This window comes from Urocitellus parryii, chromosome 6 (genome assembly GCF_045843805.1).
Source record: "Urocitellus parryii isolate mUroPar1 chromosome 6, mUroPar1.hap1, whole genome shotgun sequence".
Taxonomy (NCBI): domain Eukaryota; kingdom Metazoa; phylum Chordata; class Mammalia; order Rodentia; family Sciuridae; genus Urocitellus; species Urocitellus parryii.
Window position 1 is genome coordinate 92167481 of NC_135536.1, and position 21720 is coordinate 92189200.

At 38.5% G+C, this 21720-nt stretch overlaps 1 protein-coding gene across 1 annotated transcript in view; it reads right to left on the bottom strand.

Annotated features, from left to right (window-relative positions):
* Slc30a4 (solute carrier family 30 member 4) overlaps positions 1–14152 on the bottom strand; it is a 30514-nt gene extending 16362 nt beyond the window's left edge. The window contains exons 1-2 of the mRNA XM_026392118.2: positions 13514–14152; positions 6305–6451 (exon numbers count right to left, since the gene is read on the bottom strand). Of these exons, the coding sequence (XP_026247903.1) occupies positions 6305–6451; positions 13514–13904 (538 nt within the window). The 5' untranslated portion in view covers positions 13905–14152. The remainder of the gene's footprint in view (positions 1–6304; positions 6452–13513) is intronic.
* Between the last annotated feature and the right edge of the window lie 7568 nt (positions 14153–21720).

Here is a 21720-nt window from a genome sequence, read left to right on the forward strand (position 1 = left end):
ACTCTGATAAGGAGAACGGAGAGGAGGCCCTTTGGAACATGGAACATTTTGAGATATGAAAAGTTTGGCAGGCAAAAGAGGAAAAGAAAAGAAGGCGGCTGGAAATTTTATTGGGAATTTACTGGGTCGTTGACATGTTAGCTACTTTATAAACCTTACCATTTATTATTCACAATTCTGCAATATGGGCATTATTATCACTATTTTACAGAATAAAATTCCTACTCAGATTAACTTCTCTCCAACAGTTCATATAGATTTCAGATTCAAAACCAAAGACATGGCTACAAAGTTCAAAAGTGATAAGTACTAAAGCAAATAAATAGGACCAGCACCTTACTGAGATAAGGCAGAATTTCCTTTCTGATTAATTCCTTCCTGTACCCAAAATGACCTATAATCAAGTTGTGCCATCTAGATATGGTATGCCAAAAATTAATAATTAGATATATACGTATAAGCTACATATATGCCTTGAATTAACTTTATTTTCTCCCAAAGAATAAATGAAGCTAATTTATTTATGCCAACAATTAAATAAAATTTTATAGTTTAGTTTATGACCATGGCCAGTTTTAGAATTAGGGATTTAATTTACATCAACACAAATGATTTTTGAGGATCAGAAACTATATTAAATTATTTGTTCCATAGCTTTCATGACCTTATTTACTCAGCTTAAATATGCAATGGTTTGATTAATAATCTCTTACACAGAACTTATTATTACCAGACTCAACAGTATTATTACCAGTTTCTGTCCCTGCTTAACTCGTGGTCTCGAAGGAGACAGTTTCATAAAAAGAGAAAAGATGTGAGAAATGCTGTTAGGCATGTATAAACTGTTATGATAACACAAAAAGGAAACAAACTGAGAGAATGATACTACCATATCTACCATTCACAGACCCAAACTCTTCTTTGTATAAATCTAAAATCAGTAAATAAAATAGGGGCAATTTCATTATAAAACCAATTCATCATTATATATTAATATATTAGTTGCTTTATAAGACTTCATTTGTTGATAATTTAAACACAAATTTCAGGAAATATATGTATCCATCACAGTTTCTATACAACTTTACATGTATACTATGTTTTTAATGAATGTCACTAGCTAGTGTGAATTAGATGTATCAGCTGTAATTTGACAGTATCATAAGTGAATATTAAAAACTCCTAGCTAGGCATGGGGGTGCATCTCTATAATCCCATGGCTTGGAGGGTGAGACAGGAGGAGTGCAAGTTCAAGGTCAGCCTCAGCAACACAGTGAGCCCTATGCAACTCAGTGGGAATCTGACTTAAAGTACAAAAATAAAAAAGGGCTTAGAATATAAGTCAGTGGTAAAGTACTTCTGGGTTCAATCCCCAGTATCAAAACCAATCAACCAACCAAACAGACCAACCCTTCCCTTATTACAGAAGGAGAACCAAAGGCATAGTAAAACTAGTTACTCTATATCAGCTAAACAAAAGAAGACCAGAAATTGGATCATAATTTCCTCATTTCAGTATTTTATTCAGTAAAAGCTAATCTTTGGATTTCTAAAGAAACAGAATCTTTCTTCTTCCTTACACCAGACCATTTGAAGAAGCTGGAAGTTCACTGTAGACAGTACTTAATACTATGAAGCTAATTCTCTATAAAGGAAATTCCAGATTCAGTCTCTGAACTGCTCAAGGAACTGATGTAGAAGAGAGAAAACAAATGTAATAGCATGTGTCATTGTCACTATTTTACTACCAAGTAGAACTGTCTCTTCAATTTCCTTTATTTCTACTTTCTTAAGAAACATTCTAATCATTCTCATATGGGTGAGAACCCATTATCTTTTGTACTTAAAAACTATTCATAGGCATAAATCAGTATCAAAAATATTTAGGAACCTAAAAGAAACCAAAGGTAAGAGTAGAAGGCAATAGGAAGTCTTCTTGCTTGCTTCCATTGGGCTCACAGCATTTCTGTTCTCTTAACCCATTTTGTCCCATTATCCCAGATGTGGAACACCTATAAAAAACTTAAATTGAGCAAAAAATATACCATTTACGGTAATTTGAAATGATTATTATGTTTTTAGAAGTCTACTCTTGAGAAAAGTAACAGGTGAATGATTAGAAAAATAAATTTCATATATATAAAAAACATTTATATATAACAAATATATTAAGGATATACAAATATATATAAAGGACATATAAGCTCTACATTTTGTTTCTAACCTATTTTAATGCACTTGTGTTAATTTTGTTGAAATATTCACAAAATTGAAAACTTGGGATTTAATGAGTTAAGGAAAAAAAATCTAAACTCCATTTTATCTCTAGCACCTAAAACTAGTGAAAATGATTTGTACCATATTATGATGAAATTTGACCCAAAATTTTAAAGATCAGATAATCCGTAGTTTTTAATAGTCTTTCTAGATATATACGTATAAGCTACATATAAGCCTTGGATTAACTTTATTTTCTCCCAAAGAATAAATGAAGCTAATTAAAGAATAAATGAAGGCTGTTTTGAAGTGCTAGACAGTGTTCTAAGCACTTTACAAACTTCAACTCATTAAATATTCTTTTTTGTTTTTAATTTTTTTTGTAGTTGTAGATGGACAGAATGCCTTTATTTTATTTGTTTATTTGTATGTGGTGCTGCAGATCAAACCCAGTGCCTCATGCATGCTAGGCAAGCACTCTGCCACTGAGCTACTGCCCCAGCCCTCATTAAATATTCTTAATGACTCTAAGAGATAGGCACAATTATTACTATACTCTTACAAACAGGAAATAGAGACACAATGATGTTAAGTAACAACCCCAAAGTTACACTGGTAGGAAGCAAGGGAGCCAAGACTTAAGTCAAACCAGTGGATTCTTTGTTGCCTTTCATGGGTACTTGTAAACACTAATCAAAAGGATATAATCAACTGGGCACAGTGGTGTTTGCCAGTAATCCCAGCAATTCAGTAGGCTGAAGCAAGAGGATTGTAAATTTGAAGCCAGCCTCTGCAATTTATTGAAACCCTGTCTCAAAATAAAAAATAAAAAGGGCTGGGATTTAGTTAGTGACTGGGTTTAACTGCTAGTACCTGGACATAAGAGAATGTGATTTTTTAAAGTGGAAAAGACACCCATAACAGAATTAAAATTACTATTATAATTAAACTATGGCTTGATAATTACTAATGTCAAGAGTGCATTTGGTTCTTCAACACAAATAGAAATTTCTAAAAAATCTAGTTTAATTTTCTGCTTCCCCATGTGGAATCCCAAGGTAATATCTTGTATTTGATTCTTAGTCAAAAAGAAGCAAAAGAATACTATTTTTATCTGAATAGCTAAGTGGTCATTCTTTAAGTTTGGAACTTTTAAGTCAGAGTTTCTATGCATTTCTGAGTATAAAGTGATCTTCAAGAGATAGAACTGTGCATACTTGCTGCCTCAGGTCTAGAACTGGGTATAGAGCATGTTGCTTTTTTTAGAAAAATTTTAATAAGAAGGAACACTGAAGAACAGAATATGAACACATATAAGTATCTATTTATATTTCCCCAAAGAAATGCTGAAAGGATAGCCCAAAAACTAATCCAAATGGCTTATTACCATGGAGTAGGACAGGAGGATAAGGTGGAGGGAACAGAATAATGTCAAGTCTTCCCTCAGTAAACTTTGTATGGTTTACATATTTAACTAAATTAATGAACAACAAAACCCCCAAACTCTTTCCAACCCTTCATGTTATCAAAACAAAACAAAATTTAGTCACAATAACAACACACCAGAAGTTTCTCAGGGGTACTTCTGCAGTGTTCTTCTGGACCTGAATCTCAAAGCGATGGAATTAGAGGTCACAAGAGCTGCATTGTTTAACTGTGTACAATGGAAGCATACCCTTCTTCCCAGAGCTTCAGATTATTCATGATATTTTGTGAAACTCAAAACACCAACTGCTTTTGTTTACAGCTCTTTTCACCAAATTCTGTATATCTCTGTGTCTTCTGAGCTCCCCAAAATCAACATACTTATTTTCTTCCATTATTTCCACTATTACTTCATAGAAAAGAATAAGTGAAATAAGGTCTATATGTAGATACAGCCCCATAAGCTTTTGTAATACAAATACAAAAGGAAGACCCCCAAAGTACTCTTTTAGTGTGAAGCTTGAATACCTTCCTGCCTCTAAAAAATACTCACCTATCTGTATCTTTAATAATTCTTTAATTATTTTTAGATGACTTTGAAAAATTGAGATAAAAATTCACTATTTTAAAATGTACATTTCAATAGTTTTTAATACCTGTATGAGGCTGTGCAACAACATCACCATTATCTAATTCTAGAACATGCTCATAACCCGTATAAGAAATCCATTCCATAGTTACTCCCTTTTATTTATTTATGCACCACTTCCCTCCAACCCTGGGGATTGAGCCCAGGGCCTTACACATGCTAGGCAAGAAGTGCTCTACCACTGAAAAACACCCCCAGCCCTTTTTTTTTGGGGATAAGGTTTCACTAAATTGCCTGAGCTAGCCTTAAATCTGTAATCCTCCTGTCAGCCTCCAGAGTAGCTGGGATTACAGGTGTGTACCACAGTAACCTTTTATTTTTGAAGTTCTATTTATGAGATTCTTAATAGCAGGCCTTGTGGACCTTGCAGATTATTCTCTTATAATTTTAAACATTTTTTCCTGTTTCCACAATATCTATATTCTGGGAGACTTTCTTTTTTAGTCCTTCTACTGAAAAAGTATTTTTAAAAATTTCAGCAATAATACTTTTAATTTCAGATATAGCTCTTATGTTTCTTTTTTAAAAAATATTTTTTAGTTGTCAATGGATCTTTATTTTATTTATTTATTTATATGTGGTGCTGAGAATTGAACCCAGTGCCTCAACATGCTAGGCAAGGCTCTATCACTGAGCCACAATCCCAGCCCTCTTATGTTTCTTTTAAAAACATCCTGAATATGTTAATAAGATAATTTTGTACAGTATCTGATAGTTCTGAGGGTAGGGATGCCAGGTGACTTCCCAACATGAAGACCTAGATATCCAGTTTTGCACTAGAAAACACAATGACTAAACAAGAACTAGATGCTGTGTTAAGATTAGGCTAAAGAGTAACAAAGAAGATGATGAACTGATTGATTTATAACCAAGAGTAGAGAGTCCCTACAAAATAAAACTTCCAGATATTAACTCTGGTTCTTTGAGATAGTTTCTGCTGAATATAAAGTTAATGGCAACTTCTGGATTCTATGCAAATACTATCTGGGTATATGGCACTTTTTACAATAGTTCAGGTAATAATTTTATACATATTTTCAAAATAAGTAAAAAAAATAGAAAAGCAAAGTAAGAGGCAGAGCTGTACAGATAACAATGTATGATACTGACCCCTCTTAAACATTAATATCTATTCAAATTGGCAATAAAAATGAGTGCATTTTTGGAATTATGTTGACACATGGATGAAATGAAGGTCAGGAACACAGTATATGTTGCACTGTTATAATAGTGCTCAAAATCTAGGCTTAGTAGCTTTGGCTAAAATTTCTAAAGTGAAAGTAAAAGCTAATGCTCATTAGTGAGTTAAAACTAAATCATCATTTTCTTTTTAAACCCATATGGTTTTGCTTGGCTCAATACAATAAAAGTAAACTTTTTACCAACATCTTTAGGACAGAAGGAACAACATTTTTTTTTTTTTTTAAAGAGAGAGTGAGAGAGGAGAGAGAGAGAGAATTTTCTTTTTAATATTTATTTTTTAGTTCTCGGCAGACACAAGATCTTTGTTGGTATGTGGTGCTGAGGATCGAACACGGGTCGCATGCATGCCAGGCGAGCGCGCTACTGCTTGAGCCACATCCCCAGCCCAGAAGGAACAACATTTGAGGATTAATGCTCACCATATAATTTTAAATGTGTGTAGCTGACTGGGCTAAATGTACGTTGGAAGTTTTTTTTTTTTTTTTTTTGGTACTGGGAATCCAACTCAGGGGCACTGGATCACTGAGCCACATCCCCAGTCCTACTTTGTATTTTATTTAGAGACAGGGTCTCACCGAGTTGCTTAGCGCCTTGGCTTTGCTGAGGCTGGTTTTGAACTCATGATCCTCCTGCCTCAGCCTCTGCAGCCACTGGCGTGCACCAGGAAGATAAGATTTTGAATAAATACCACTTAACTATTTTCATTTGCTTTGTTCAAACAAGATATCACTATAAAGATTTTGGTTAAACAGGGTTACAGTTGTGGTTTTACCATAAAATATTATACCAAAAGAAACCTCAATTTCCTACCTAAGCGATGAAATCCAAAGGTGAATCTTCTGGTTGGTGACTTTGAAGACAGCCACAAAGCAAGCAGAGTAAGTATGATAGCACTTAGATCAGTTAACATATGAAGTGCATCTGTCATAATTGCTAGGCTATTTGCAATGTATCCACCTTAGAATAAGGGAGAGATGGAAGAAGAAACAAATTAATTAAAAAATGTAAGCAGACAAACCTGAATTATTTAACATCCTACAACACAAACTGTGAACTAAAATCTCTATCCTGTACAATTAAATTAAAGTATCCTCAATTTTATACAAAACATTAAATACATATATAGTTGTTTTTAGGTATCCACAGAGGATTGGTTTCAGGACCCCCTTGTTTATAAAAATCTGTGCATGTTCAAGGTCTTATATAAAATGATGTAGCTTTGCATATGACTTATGCATATTCTTCTGTATACTTTAATTCATCTCTAAATTACTTATGACACATAATACAATATAAAAGCTAAGTAATTATACTGTAGCTGGGCATGGTGGCCCAAATCTGTAAACCCAGCAATGTGGGAGGCCAAGGCTCACAAGGATCACAAGTTTGAGGCCAGCCTCAGCAATTTAGTGAAGTCCTGAGCAACTTAGTAAGACCTTGTCTCAAAAAAAAATAATTGAAAGGGAGTTCAGATGTAGCTCAGGGGTAAAGTGCCTCTAGGTTCAATTCCTAGCACCAAAGACAAAACAAAAAAAATAGTTACACTGTATTATTTACAAAGCAATGACAGGAAAAAAAGTGCATTAAGTACAGATGCAATCAAAATAATACTTTTAATCCATAATTGGTTGAATCCAAGGGAACCCACAGATATGGAGCACCCACTATACAGAGTTGTTGATAAAGTCCAGTTCTATTAATAGATTCTCCAATGAGTCAAAGACCTTAAAAAAGTTAAGAACCACTAAATTTGTGCCAAACATATAAAGAAAAATGTATTTTAGCAATGCAGCTTTTGCTCATCCTACAAATTCTACTATTAGTGAATTAATAACTGTAATGTATAAATATTACAACAAAGCTGAAGAAAATCTGTTCCCTTGTTGAAGAGGTTGAACAGTAAATGAAACTGAAGAAACCCACAAGATATACAACATAAAAGATAAAAATTAATTGATTCCTTCCAGGCATGGTGGTATATGCTTGTAACCCCAGCAATTTAAGAGGCTGTGGTAGAAAGATCTCAAGTTTGAGATCAGCCTCCTCAATAACTTATCAACATATCAAAAAACAAAATAAAATAAAGAAAAAAGAAAGGGCTACGGTATAGTTCAGTGGTTATGTACTCCTAAACCCCCAGGATCCTCCAGCCCTGCCAAATGAACTGATTCCCTTGAATATGAATAGCAATGTCTCAAAACAGAGGAAGAAAAGGTAGTATTTAGAAAACATATTCTGATTGATGGCAATGTACAGGAAAAACATTGTTTCCACATGCTATGGTTTGAATATCCCCACCAAAACTTAGGTTGAAATTTATTTCCCATTGGGAGGTATTAAGAGATGGGGAACTTAATTTGACCTTTGGAAGGTTATTACAGTTAAATGAATTCAGAGGTGGGTCTCTATTTCAAAGCGACCCTGGATTTTATAAGAGGAGAAATATGAGGACCCTATGTCTCACAATGTGATGCCTGGCATTGCGCTGGAACTCTGAAAAGAAGGACATTACCAGATGTGGTCATCTGGTATTGATTTCCCAGACTTCAACAAGTGAACCTTTATTCTTTATAAATTAGCCTGTGGTTTCAGTTATAGCAACAGAAAATGAATTAAAACCCTGATCATAGGGTTTGGTACGTAGTCCCTGGGGACTCTGAAATATATCCCTCATGGATAAGGGGAGACTACTATATTGGAGTTTATACTACATTTTAATTTTTTTAACTTTTCTCTCCTAATATCTATCATTTTTATTTTACTCTGACAGAGTACCTTAATCATCTGCTAACTCTTCTGTGAAGTTTAAAAAGTTCTATTATATTTTTATTGTTCAAAAGCTCTTTTCTTTACCCTTAATTTCTTTTTTAAGACAGGCTGTTCTTGTTTCTTGGATACATGTGCTTCTGATATCTTTGAGGATACTAATTACATTTATTATACAATTATAAATGAATGGTTCTTGAAAAGATTTTAATTGGCTCTCCTTATTTTACCCACCTTTAAACACATTTCCAGACAGCTAAGTACAACCAATTCTGGGCCTACTTAGGTTTCTCTAGTGTAATAGTTCTCAAATAAAATGGTCTCTGGATAATAGGAGGCATACTCCCTGGGATTTATTAGAAATCAAATGCTCAGTTCCCTCCCAGGTCTATTTAATTTAGAATCTTTGAAGATGGGGCCCAGAACTTCGTGTCCCAAGTTCTCTGTGTGATTCTGATGTAGTAAAATTTGAGAAACCATTAACCCTAGAGTAAACTGGGCTGGTTCTCAGCCTTCCCCACTGCTGGATTTCTTGGGTCTCTTAAGTCAATTACCTCTTTAATCTGTTTCCTTCCCAGTTTTCAAATTTTTTATTACCATTTTCTCCTTTCCAGTATTTCCCCTCTGTGTGGATTTATACTGTTTTGCCCCAAAATCCCTTTATTGCAGTTTAAGAGAGGCTTTGGGATGAAGCAAAATTAGAAGAATGAGTTCAATTTGCCATCTTTTGTGTTCACTCAAGTGTTTTTGTTTCTAATAAAAATGTTGTAAAAATAGGGGCTGGGGATGTGGCTCAAGAGGTAGCGCGCTCGCCTGGCATGCGTGCAGCCCGGGTTGGATCCTCAGCACCACATACCAACAAAGATGTTGTGTCCTCCGAGAACTAAAAAGTAAATATTAAAAAAAAAAATTCTCTCTCACTCTCTCTCCTCTCTCTCTCTTTAAAAAAAAAGCAAACAAACTGATAACGCTCTTACTAAATCCTATGGAATATCTTAGTCCTCATCTAATTGGACAATTTCAATCTATTTATTTTCACTATGATTTATAGTGGTCCACCGTTATCCTCTCAAGGGGTACATTTAAATTCCTTAGTGGATGCCTGAAACTTTGGATAGTACCTAATCTGACATATACTATTTTTTTAAACATATACCTATGATAAAAGTTTATAACTGAGAAGAGATTTTAACAAGAGTCCATAAAAAAATAGAACAATGATAGCAATGTAGTATAATCAAAAGTTATGTGTGGATATGCTAGACAAAGGGATGATTCACATTCTGGGCAGGACAAAGCAGGACGGTGTGAGATTTCATCACAATACCCAGAACAATGAGCATTTTAAAACTTATGAATTGTTTATTTCTGGAACTTTCCATTTAATATTTTTGGGCTGTGATTGTGGTTAACTAAAACCAAGGAGAGCAAAACCACAGAAAGTGAAATTGAGGATAAGGGGTGACTCCAGTGTTCTCTTTTTTTTGATTTTTGGGATACTTGTTTGCCTTGTCTGACTTCTAAGTTAGAGTTCCTCAAGACTGAAGCCTTCTAGGTAATTTTACTCATTCCTGTGGCATCACATACTGCATCTCTCTCTACTTTGACCTCTCTTCTGAACCACAGACTCATATTTAATAGCCCACTAGACATCTCCACTTGACTATTCCATACATATGAAAACAACTCTTGAACCCTTGCCCAAATCCTGCTCTGCATTCTATTCCTGCTTCATAAATGATGCCTTTCCACACACTGAACTGCTTAGGTAAGAAACTTCAGAATCACTTCCTGACATTTCTTTCTCATTAATCCCCACATCCAAATCATCAGCCAGTTTTATCAATGTTCCATCTAGACTGTTCTCAATCAGTTCATTTTTCTACATCTACTCTATAGTCTAAGCCAAAACTGCTTATCTGGACCTCTGTAACAGTTTACTTTCACCCATTCTTGTACCCTCCAATCCATTTTCCACATAATAGCCAGAGTAATCTTTTGAAAAGACAAATGCCATCATGTTGCTCTCCTACTCAAGCCCTTCACTGGCTTCCCATTGTATTTAGAAGAAGAACTATACTAATCTCACTCAATGTGGCCTATCAGGACCTGCTTATCTGGTCCTGCTGCCTCTTTCCCACATGCTCACTACATTCCTGCCATACTGGCCCTCTTTTTAAGTTTCCTTTAAAGAATTGAAGACTTTAGAACCTTTGTACATGCTGTTCTCTTTGCCTGGATAACTTCTATTATTCTCTTTTGGTTTAAATGTACTTAGCTCATGCACAAACTATGTCCCACTGGTTTCTATGTCTTATAGTACATTGTTCTTTTTCTTCATAATACTTAAAACAATCATGTCTATTCATTTAATACCCTTTTTCTTTAGATGAAATGCTTCAGATAGTAGGAATCCTACTAGGTTTTTTTGGTCCATTATATATCTAGAACATGTAGTGGCATATAGTATATATTTAAAAAATACTTGCTGAATGAAGGAAGAAAAAATGGATGTTGCCCAATGTCCTAGAGCAAGTTAGTAGCAAAGCTAAGATTTAAAACCAAGTCTTCTCTTTCAGATCTTCAAATTACTTCATGTTTCATTACTACATACTTCCTACATGAGATGCTTTATTTCTAAGTCCTTTGAACATACTTTAATACCCTATTATAAAAACTTCTAAACAACATTCTGAATTGTTAATGTCTATACTAAGTATTATCATCTCTGTATTATTTAATAAGAGTTTCATATTTGAAAATAAAGTCAGTGTTTAAAAGGAAATACTTATTATGGTTTTCACTAAATAATAATTACCAAATTAGAGATTCTCAAAATGGGAAGTCAGGCCAATTATATCTTAATGACTTTCACTTAGGTGAAATAAACTCTAAAGTAAGGGGGAAAATTGTGGTTAATTACTTGAACTTCAAACATCACAAAGTCTGAATGTTTCAATATTCTTGTTGTATGAATTTGGGCAAATTACCAAATTTTAATCTGCTGAGATTGTGCCCCATCTGGACACAGTTTGCCCCTATCTTTGAATTTCTTTATAGCTTAAATATTTATAATTGTCTAACAGAGAAAAATTAATTCAATAAAAAATTTATTTATTGAATGTCTGCTTTGTGCCCATCTCTGTTTAAGGTTCTGGGAATTCAGCCTATATTTCAGTGCAGGAAGAGATACTAAACAAATAAATACACAAATAAGATAATTTCAGGTGCTGAGGGCTTTGAAAGTTAGAGATGGTAAAGAAGACAAAGGGTAATTTCCTTTAGTCTATCAGAAAAAGGTCTCTCAGGTGTTTTCTGAGTCAAGAATTCAAGAAATTAGGGCTGGGCTTGTGGCTCAGGGTAGAGTGCTTGCCTAGCATGTGCGAGGCCCTGGGTTTGATCCTCAGCACCACATAAAAATAACTAAATAAAATAAAGGTATTGTGTCCAACTAAAAAATAAATATTAAAAAAAGAATACAAGAAATTAGCCAAGAAAAGATATGGGAAAAGGAAATCCACATAAAACCCTGACCTATTAGTAGACCATGAAATTAGCATTCTAAGGCATAAATGAACAAATATTAGGACACATCAGCTAATTTTTATTTTAATTATACATGTGTTTACACACATGCATATGTGTACATGTACATACATACATATGTACGCATGAATGTCTACACAAGTCACAATGTTAAGTGCATTTCTCACTATTGAGAGGTCAGAAAAAAAAATCACTGATGTAGAGAATCCAACCAGTTTGAAGGCATTAGGGTAAGGAAAAGCTATGTGAATCCTGAGAAGACAAAGATCAGTATGGCTTAAGTTAACACTTAGGAGGAATGATATGCAATGAGGTAGGAAATGGGTATAATTTTTCTATGTAAAGCTTTCAGTCAAGCATTTAAAATCTAGACTACCAATTGGTTCTCATCATGGTTCATCAAAGAGATAACATGAGAGGATCAGCTCCTTGCTTTAATGTCACTTTGTAAAAACTGTTATTAGGAGAAGTTGACAATTATACTTGGCCCTCCATATCTGCAGGTTCTCTATCCTTGGATTCAACCATTCATGAATGGAAAACATCTGGAAAAAACAAAACAAAAACAAAAAAGCAAACCCAACACTGCATCTGTACTCAACATGCACAGACTTTTTCTTTTTTGTTAATTATTCCCTAAACAATACAATTTATATAGCATTTACATTGTATTTAGTACTATAATTTGGAGATGACTTAAAGTTTATTGGAAAATGTACGTAGGTTATATGCAAATAACTGCATCATTTTATATAAGGCACTGAGCATCTTCAGATTTAGGTGAGATGACTTAAAGTTTATTGGAAAATGTACGTAGGTTATATGCAAATAACTGCATCATTTTATATAAGGCACTGAGCATCTTCAGATTTAGGTGAGAGGGAGGTCCTGGAACCAATCGCCCTTGGATAAAGAAGGGTGACTATGCACTACCCTAACAGTGAAAGTAACCTCTAAGAATTTATCTTATACTGAAAATGTATTATTTTCAATAATTAAAAAATGAAAAAGAAAATCAAATTCATAGAACTGGTGGAGCCCTCTGGTTCATTTCAGAGTATCCTTACAATGAAAAACTTTCAAGTTAGTTGGTAGTGTTGACTTTTACAAATCCATTGACTATAAATTCAAAAGGAAATGGTAATAAAGATACTGAGTAAGTCAAAAGTAAGAAAAAAAATCAGAAGTCTGGGACTGTGGACGTGGCTCTTCCATTAGCCACCAAAGTAGCCTCACAGTTTATGCAACCCATTTAGGCTTTCAGAATTCTTATGTGTGATTAAAAAGGTACAGCAGGTGTTCAATAACATCTCTTAATACTGTAAAATTCTATGGTTCTACTTTAGACTCATTTGCTACTTTTAACATTGCAAAAATTAATCTGTTGTTTTATCATGATTGTTTTTTAAAAGAGGAAGTTACACGATATACAACGAAGATAATATCAACTTTACAGTAAATGACACGGCGTTTGAAGAACTAGAAGATAAAGGCACAGTTATCTCAGGAGGTTTCGGTTGTACTTACTACTTACGGCTGATGCCCTTTGGAATCCTGTGGCTTTTTCACTTCCTAAGATGAGTATCTTGATACATAACAAACTTCCTGAAAAGAAAGCTTAAATCTCAAATCATGTGTCACTAACTACAGCCTGACAAAGACTCTCAAGGCAAAGTAAACAGAAAGTGAGTTGGCAACACAACTCACCTACAAGTTCTCCAATCATGAAAAGCAAGTAAAGGACGGCGGCAATGGTCAACCTGGTTTTCACCTTTCTCTGCTTCACTAACTCTCTCCGTTTGCTGCAGCTGTCACAGGGGTCCACCTTCAAACTCAGCTGACTGTTGGTCAAAGGTAAGTCCTGGTCCAATAAGGAATCATCGTCGGTCTGGAGGGCCGGGTGCGCCCCGTTGATAGGCCTTTCTGGGACTTCAGAGTCATCGTCGGCCACCACGACTCGAAGTTTATTAAACCGAGAAAGCCCCTGGTCGCCCACCTCGTCCGAGAAGTCAAAGGCGCTGGTGTCATTTAAGAACAGCGGCGCGTCGTCCTTCCTCAGCAGAGATTTGAGGCGCTTCCACGCGCCGGAGCCGGCCATGGCAGAGGTTCAGCGGAACCGCTGGGTGCAGGCGGCCGGCCGGCGGCCCCTACTTCACGGGCGCGCCGGTTCCCGAGGGCAGTGCCGCGCGTCCCTCCCCATCGTGTGGAAAACGAAACACGTTACCAATTAAAGGCGCCCCAACACTGCCCACAAGTTCCGAAGGCGCGGACTGCGGGGAGCAGGGCCGGCCCCAAGGCGCGGCCGGGGATCTGCCAGGGGGCGGCGCACCTACCTGGGGCGCCGCCGCGGGGCCACTGCTCATCTCCCCGCCCCCGGCCGGCTCGGCGGGGCCGGCTCGCGCTGTTCCGCCAGGGGCCTCGGGGGAGCGGGGCCGTGCTCGAGCCTGCCGCGCCCGCCGCTCAAGACCAGCTCCCGGGTCCGACAGGCTCGGGGCCCGGCGCCGCCTCTCTCCGCCCTGCGCGAGGCCGCGCGTGCGCCGGGCAAGGCGCGCGAGGGAGGGGTCGGCGCGGGGACACGCAGGCCCGCCGTACAGCGCTGGGCGCCCGCGGGGGCGGGGCGGGACGGGCGCGCGCGCCGAGCCCCTGGCGTCTCAGTGCTGGAGCTGACGGCCTCCTGGTCCTTCGCGCGGCCAGAGCCCCGCGGCTGTGCCCGGAGAGGGCGGGGCTTGGGCCGCCCTTCCACCTACCCCGGAGGCGTGTGCGCGCGGAGCTGGGGTTCGCGGGCCAAGTGGATGGGTTCGAATGGTCCAGCCCAGAGCTGGGCGTACCTACCTGGGGGTCATCCACTCAGAATCTCAGGACCGATCTTGGTCGTGGATGCTCCGCAGAAAACAAATTTAGTGCTCTTGTACTGGGTGGGAAGCCAAGCAGCTTTTCTCTCCCGGAGTTGCTACCTTTCTGGCAAATTGGCAAAATTTGCTGCACAGACAGGTCAATCCTATATGATCGGTTCTGTTTCCTGCCCTATGTTTATTATGATTTTTTTTCCATCAAATATGTGTTGTCCTCCTGTGTAATTTCTGCCACGTTCCTTTTGCCGTTGAGGTATTACAATATGTACTAATCCCAAGCACAGAAAGTCTAGTAGCTGTTTGGCCTTTGGTTCTGTTTGACAAATAACATAGTAAGTTCTGAATAGTAGTTTCTGATTTAAACCTAAGTTTGAATGGCAAAATGGAAAGGCAGAGTGATCTCCTCTTTCCCCCACAAAGTCTCAAAGATTCATAATCTAGATTTTCTGTGTGGATTCTAGGGGGTTCAGTAGATCTTTAAATGTAAAAATTTTTTAGTGTATTTTCCTTAGAGTTTTGATTTTTTTTTTTTTTTTTTTTTTTTTTTTTTTTGGTTTTGGTACTGGGGATTGAAACCAGGGGCGCTGAACTACTGAGCCACACCCCCAGCCCTTTTAATATTTTATTTGGAGACAGGGTCTCCTTGAATTGCTTAGGGCCTGGCTAAATTGCAGAGGCTGGCTTTGAACTCTGATTCTTCTGCCTCAGCCTCCCGAGCCACTGAGATTACAGGCATTTGCCACCCAGGCCCAGTTTTCCTTAGCTTTAATCCATTCTCAAATGGTGCTAAGACTCAAGTTTAAAAACACTGCCAGGAGAATTCATTTATAGGTCAAACCCCTAGCTTCTACTTGGAGTGGAATTGTGAGGCAAACTCCTGTGTTTATGCATGTTATGTTTTTACAACAGTCTATGCATCTTTCCAAGTTACAAGTCAGAAAAAATAAAGTCACATGAAACATTTTCCTCTGAAGGGTCAGTCAGATGACACCTCAGAATCTTGTATACTGGAGAGCAAGAGCAGTAACTGCTTCTGAACTCCATAGCAATCCCTCACTTTTTGAATGCTCACTACATTCCAGCAGAGTTATGGTGGTGGAATTAAGTTATGAAACCTGAACAGAGACTCCATGATTCTAAAATCATGAAAGAAAAAATGTTTTCCAAAATTTCACTAACCAGGACCCTCTGGTCTTAATCAGCTGAAGGAAGAGAGCTTCTTGGGGATTGCTTTCCTAGCCCCAAATATCTTAATCCACCCAATTTTGGGAATAGGGTTTTTAAAATTTCGCTTTGTTTTATGTCTGAAGTTTTATTAATGAGAGATAGAGATGAACAAAGTGAAGATTTCAGGAGTGTCATACTATCTTTAGAATAATTTCTTCAAATGATATTTCATGTAAGAAAAGAGGATGGATGATTTCAGGAAAAGATGAGGCAAGAACATGGGTTGTTTTGTGCATTTACAGTAAGCTTCGTCGAGGAGGGCTGCAGTTCTGCATCCCACTGTGTTTTTACTATTTTGTCCACTGGATCCTGGAGAGAGTTTTGGGAGGACAACAAAACTCTATTTGGTGATTGTTAAGGTAGATCCATAAATTCTATGATAGCTCTATCTCTTAAGAAGTGGAGCTTAATTCCCTTCCTCTTGTTTGTGTGGTTCACTTCATGATAGCATATGACCTATAAAGAACAGAATATGGTAAAAGTGACTGTGATTTATGAAACTAGGTCATCAAAGACATTGCAACTGCCTCCTTATTCTCATTTTTGAATCATTTGTACTGGAAGAGCTGGCTACCATGTCTTCAGGAAAACTCAAGCAGCACCATGGAAAGGCCCATGTAAGGGGGAACTGAGGCCTCCTGCCAAGAGCCATGTGAGTGAACCATATTGGAGGTGAACCCTTCAGTCCCAGCAAGGTTTATAGAAGACTTCACCATGGGCAATGTTGACTGAAACCTCATGTGAGATCCTAGGCCAGAACCACCCAGTTAAGCTATTCTCAGATGACCCACAGAAACTTTCTGACATAATAAAATAAAATGTTTATTGTTTTAAAATGAAAAGTTTTGTAGTAGTTTGTCATTATGTAGTAGATAACTAATAATGCTATATATCAATCTTACTCTACAGCAAGAATACTCTTATTATGTAATTACATGGGCTCTTGTTTCTAGCCCTACCCTGAGACTAATGACATGATTTTTATCCTTGAGCTTTAAAAAAGGCTAAACAGTCTCCTGTGAATAGGTTTGGAAGGTAATCACCATTTGCAACCTTATTTCTATGCATTCAGAGTTTGTAACAATAGACAAATGAATTTCTTAAACATGACCCACTTGTAATCTCAGTACTGCCTGCAATTCTGCTAGCTAATGCTCAGTATGCATTTTTTTTTAAATAAAAGACTTCATACTTCTTCACAGTCTGAAGAACTTTTTGCATGGAAGATATAAAAATTTGCCAACCATTTAGTACATCTCTTTACCAGGTGATCCATAATCTTCAGATTGTAAGTAATAGTAGAGGCCTATGAGTTCAGTTGAAAGGTATACCTTGGGGCAGTTAACTGGGAATAAATAAAATATCCTATGTCAAAATCTGTTTTCTGGCCCAGATGTCTCTTGGGGGGAAAAAAAAAGACATTGCTAAACACAATACCACAGCTAATATTTACTTAAGGCTTATTTACATACCAGGCAACATGCAGGGGACCTGACTTACATGAGCTCATTTAGTTCTTACAAAATCACTAGGAAGAAGTTAGTGATTAAAAGCACTTGAAGGTCTTGGAGTCACACTGCTTGTGTTTGAATTCTGGCTTCACCCTTCACTGTCATATGATCTCTGTAAATAAATCTCTTTGTGTTTCAGGGTTTTTTTACATACCAAATGGGAATGACAATAGTACCTACTTTATGGTGTTGTAGAAAAGACTAAATAAGATAACATGTGTAAAGCATGTAAGTTAGGACACATAGTTCCTAGCACATAATAAGTGTTTAATCACTGCCAGCTATTACTGTTCCATAGATGAAGATAGTTTCAGGGAGGACAGAGTGAGAACTCAATTCCAAATGAGTTTGATTTCAGAGCTCAAACACTTAATAATTTTCTACACTGTTTCCTTCACTATTTTTGGCATTTATGTATATATAAATTATATGTATATATATATAATTTTTATTTGTTCTAATTTGTTATCATGACAGCAGAATGCATTTCGATTCATTGTATATAAATGGAGCACAACTTTTAATTTCTCTGGTTGTACGTTATGTAGAGTCGCACCATATTAGCAGTAATATATGAACTTAGGGTAATGCCATTCATCTCATCCCACCATCTTTTCTGCTCTCATCTCCCCTCCCCTTCCCTCTCTCCTGTTGCCCAAAGTTCCTCCATCCTCCCCATGCCCCCACCCCATCATGATGGATCAGCATCCACATATCAGAGAAAACATTTGGCCTTTGATTTTTTGGGATTGTCTTACTTCACTTAGCATGATATTTCTCTAATGCCATCCATTTACCTGCAAATGCCATAATTTTATTCTCTTTTAATGCTGAATAAAATTCCATTGTGTATATATAGCACAATTTCTTTTTCCATTCATCTTTTGAAGGGCATCCAGGTTGGTTCCACAGTTTAGCTATTGTTAATTGGGCTGCTATGAACATTGATGAGGCTGTGTCACTATAGTATGCTGATTTTAAGTTCTTTGGGTATAGACCAAGGAGTGGGATAACTCAGTCAAATGGTGGTTCCATTCCAAGTTTTCTAAGGAATCTCCATACTGCTTTCCATAGTGGTTGCACCAATTTGCAGTACCACCAGAAATGTATGAGTGTACCCTTTTCTCCACATACTTGCCAACACTTATTGCTTGTATTCTTGATAATTGCCATTCTGACTGGAGTGAGAGGAAATCTTGGACTAGTTTTGATTTGCATTTATCTAATTACTAGAGAAGTTGAACAAGTTTTTTATATATTTGTTGATCAATTGTGTATCTTTTTCTGAGAAGTGTATGTTCAGTTCCTTCACTTTCTTTTTGCACATAAATGGAATAATCTGCAGAAAAGCATCTAGACTCCTAGAAGCAAGCAAGCATATTAGGAGCAATCCCTGATTCATATATAAAGAATTTGCCAGCAATTGGAGATCTCAGTGTCATTCTATGAAATCCTCCTTGGAAATGAGTGAAAAAAAAAGTAGAAGAATTTTTTTAAATTGAAATATGGTGCCCCTTGGTTAATAAATTCAAATGCTGCATATTCTCTATCCCGAGAATTGCTTTTTTTAATAAGAGTATGTGGCTGTAGGAGGATCTATAGGATGTTTTGGGATATATCTACCCATCCTTTCTAGGAGGGGATGGAAGCTGCTGGACATGTATGAACAAGGGTTAGTGATGTGATGTATAACTATGGTGACTGTATTTATGGGTTACTCTGTTAACAAAGTGGCTGGAGTTTCAATTTAACCATCCTTCAAGTGAGGAGCCAGCAGGGACCTAGAAAAGATAAGAAAATTGCCCAAGGACAGAAAACCCCTGTCCAAGAAAGATAGGAGATAAATAAGAGAGTATCTGGCTCAAGGGCCCATCAACCTTGTCAAGCAAACCAATCTGTAAGCGAAAACTCTCAATAAAGTTCATTGCTTTCATATTTTGCACCACACACCCTTAGTTTTAAAAGTAAATATTCCTCTATTTTTCTTTAACCAAGTCTGGCTGAAATTAGATGGAACAGAGGTCCCAGATCTCTTGGTCGCTCTGAGTGTTGGGGTCACTTTCCTTTCATTGGTGCCGAAAACCCGGGAAGAGGGTTAAAACCCACTTTTGGGTCCCTCTTCCTTCAGAAGTGCCATTCACCAGATGACCTGAACCCATTTTCTCCACCACCAGAACTCCATCCACCACCGGCCTTCGATTGGTGAGTTTCCCCTTCCTGGAGTCCTAAACCCAATGGTGGTGGAGAATTTGACCATTGATCATCCAGCAAACCTCTTCGCCCACCTGCAGAGAGGAAAGCACCCCACCACAGCCTTTAAGGCCACGGTGGCCCTCAGGGACTCCTTCCTTGGGCAGATTCGACTCTAGGGTTAAAAATTATTTCCCTTCCCCTTCCCAGCTGGTAGTTTACCAGCATAGGCTTTGTAGGTCTCCCTCGAAGGACTGGGTAACCTCCAGGAACACATGACAGAGAACTAAACATCACACCCCACCCAGACTTTCACAGTTTCGGTGTCTGCTGAGAGCCATAGCCAAGTAGGAATGACGCATGGCAATTTCCTTGTCAGCCTACCCAATGTTGCTTAGAGGAAGGACTCTCCATTGTGGAAATGGGCTTGCCTTGGACCCAGGTCATTTGCAATGACATTGCATGAATGTTTGAGAGTTTTGATTTGAAAGGTGACCTTGCTCAGGGGTTAGGGCGGATCTGGGTTTAGGGTGGATCTGGGTTTAGGGTGGATCCTGCTGGGAATAGGGCATATCCTGCTGCCTCAGGTGCCCACTCCTTGAGTTCCCGTGGAGTTCTCGCGGGATTCAGAAGGTACTGGGTACACAGAGACCGGTGGAGGCAGTGTATTTTCCCAGAACATGCGTGTAGAGTGCCTATGAGAGTTCAAGGAATAAAGAATTGCTGTTTGAATCTACAAGGCTGTGAGTGGCTCGTGATTTTGTGCCCAGTAGCCCATTAAATTCATGTCCTTGAATATTTAGTTTTAGCATTGGGCAAGAATCTAAATTTAAAGACAGCATAGCCCAATCTACACCTGTGGAGCCTAATCCCCTGGAACCTCTTTCTACACTATGACTGTCTCTCATAAAGTCCTAGTCCTCACACCTTTAAGACTCTGCCGCTAGAGAGATGCTTACTCTCCCCTTCCTCTCTCTTCCCCTTCCTCTCTCTCTCTCCCTCTTTCTGGCCCTGGGAGTATCCAGCCTCTCCAGGAGGGGTCCCGAAAAGCCTTGGCCAAGGTCTTCCACAGCACCAGCCCCGTCCAGGATGGGAACTGTTAGGAGCCACAGCAAAAATATTGATACAGGCACCTTTGGATTTTATGACTGCCAGCCAGCAATTCACATTCATATGGTAATTGGACTCATGCTGTCTAGCTGGGCCCATTTTCAGGACTCAGGTTACTCATGTCACTCTTGTAATGGGAGAGTTCCCATTGGTTGGGAAAGGATGGTAGGAGGGTGTTCCGGGGGAAGGGGAAACCGCCCGGCTCAGGTAGAACACACACGTGGCGGACCCACCTGTTAGGGGACGCACACGGCCTCTCTCTAAATAAAACTTTGTCTCAGTTTGACTGGCTTGTGTTTTTGTGCCCAACCGGGTTGCAAGATTGCAAGCCCGCGTGCACTGACAGCTCAGCAGGGAATCGCTCAGCAGGGGTGCCGCAGGCAGTGCTCGGCAGCAGGAGCGGGACTCAGCCGGCCCGGGGCCGGGCAGTTTGCGGCAGGGAACCTCGGTGACGACCAATCTCTGCAGCTCGAACCTGCCACTAGGCACTCTTAATTTTTGGCTCTAGCGGGGATGCCCCTTTTGCCAATAAATCAGTTTCCTCCCCTTCCCTTATAATACATTTGCGTTCCCTTCCCTCTCCCTTATACTATGTTTGCAACATGGGTAATGCGTCCTCTCTGCTGGTTGACTCTCCCTTACAATGCCTCTTGGATAACCTCAAAACCCTCTCCTTGACTCCAGACATCAAACCCAAAAAATCAAATATAGCACCTAGGATTGGCCCACTTATCCCTTAGACAACAAAAGCAAATGGCCCCCTTTTGGGTCTCTGAATCCCTCCATTCTAAGGGGTCTCTACAATTACTGTGAGCGGTCAAAAAAATGGGTAAAGAGCTGCTATGTCCAAGCTTTCTTCTTGCTTGTGCTCTCTGCACCTCTTGCAAACCTCTACAAATTTTTCTAGCTTGCAAACCAACCTCCACAACCATCGATCCCCAATCTTCTCCTCCAACTCATCCACTACTTTTGACCCTGCTGATGAACCTCCATCCTATCACCCAGCTGGAATAGGTCCTCACCC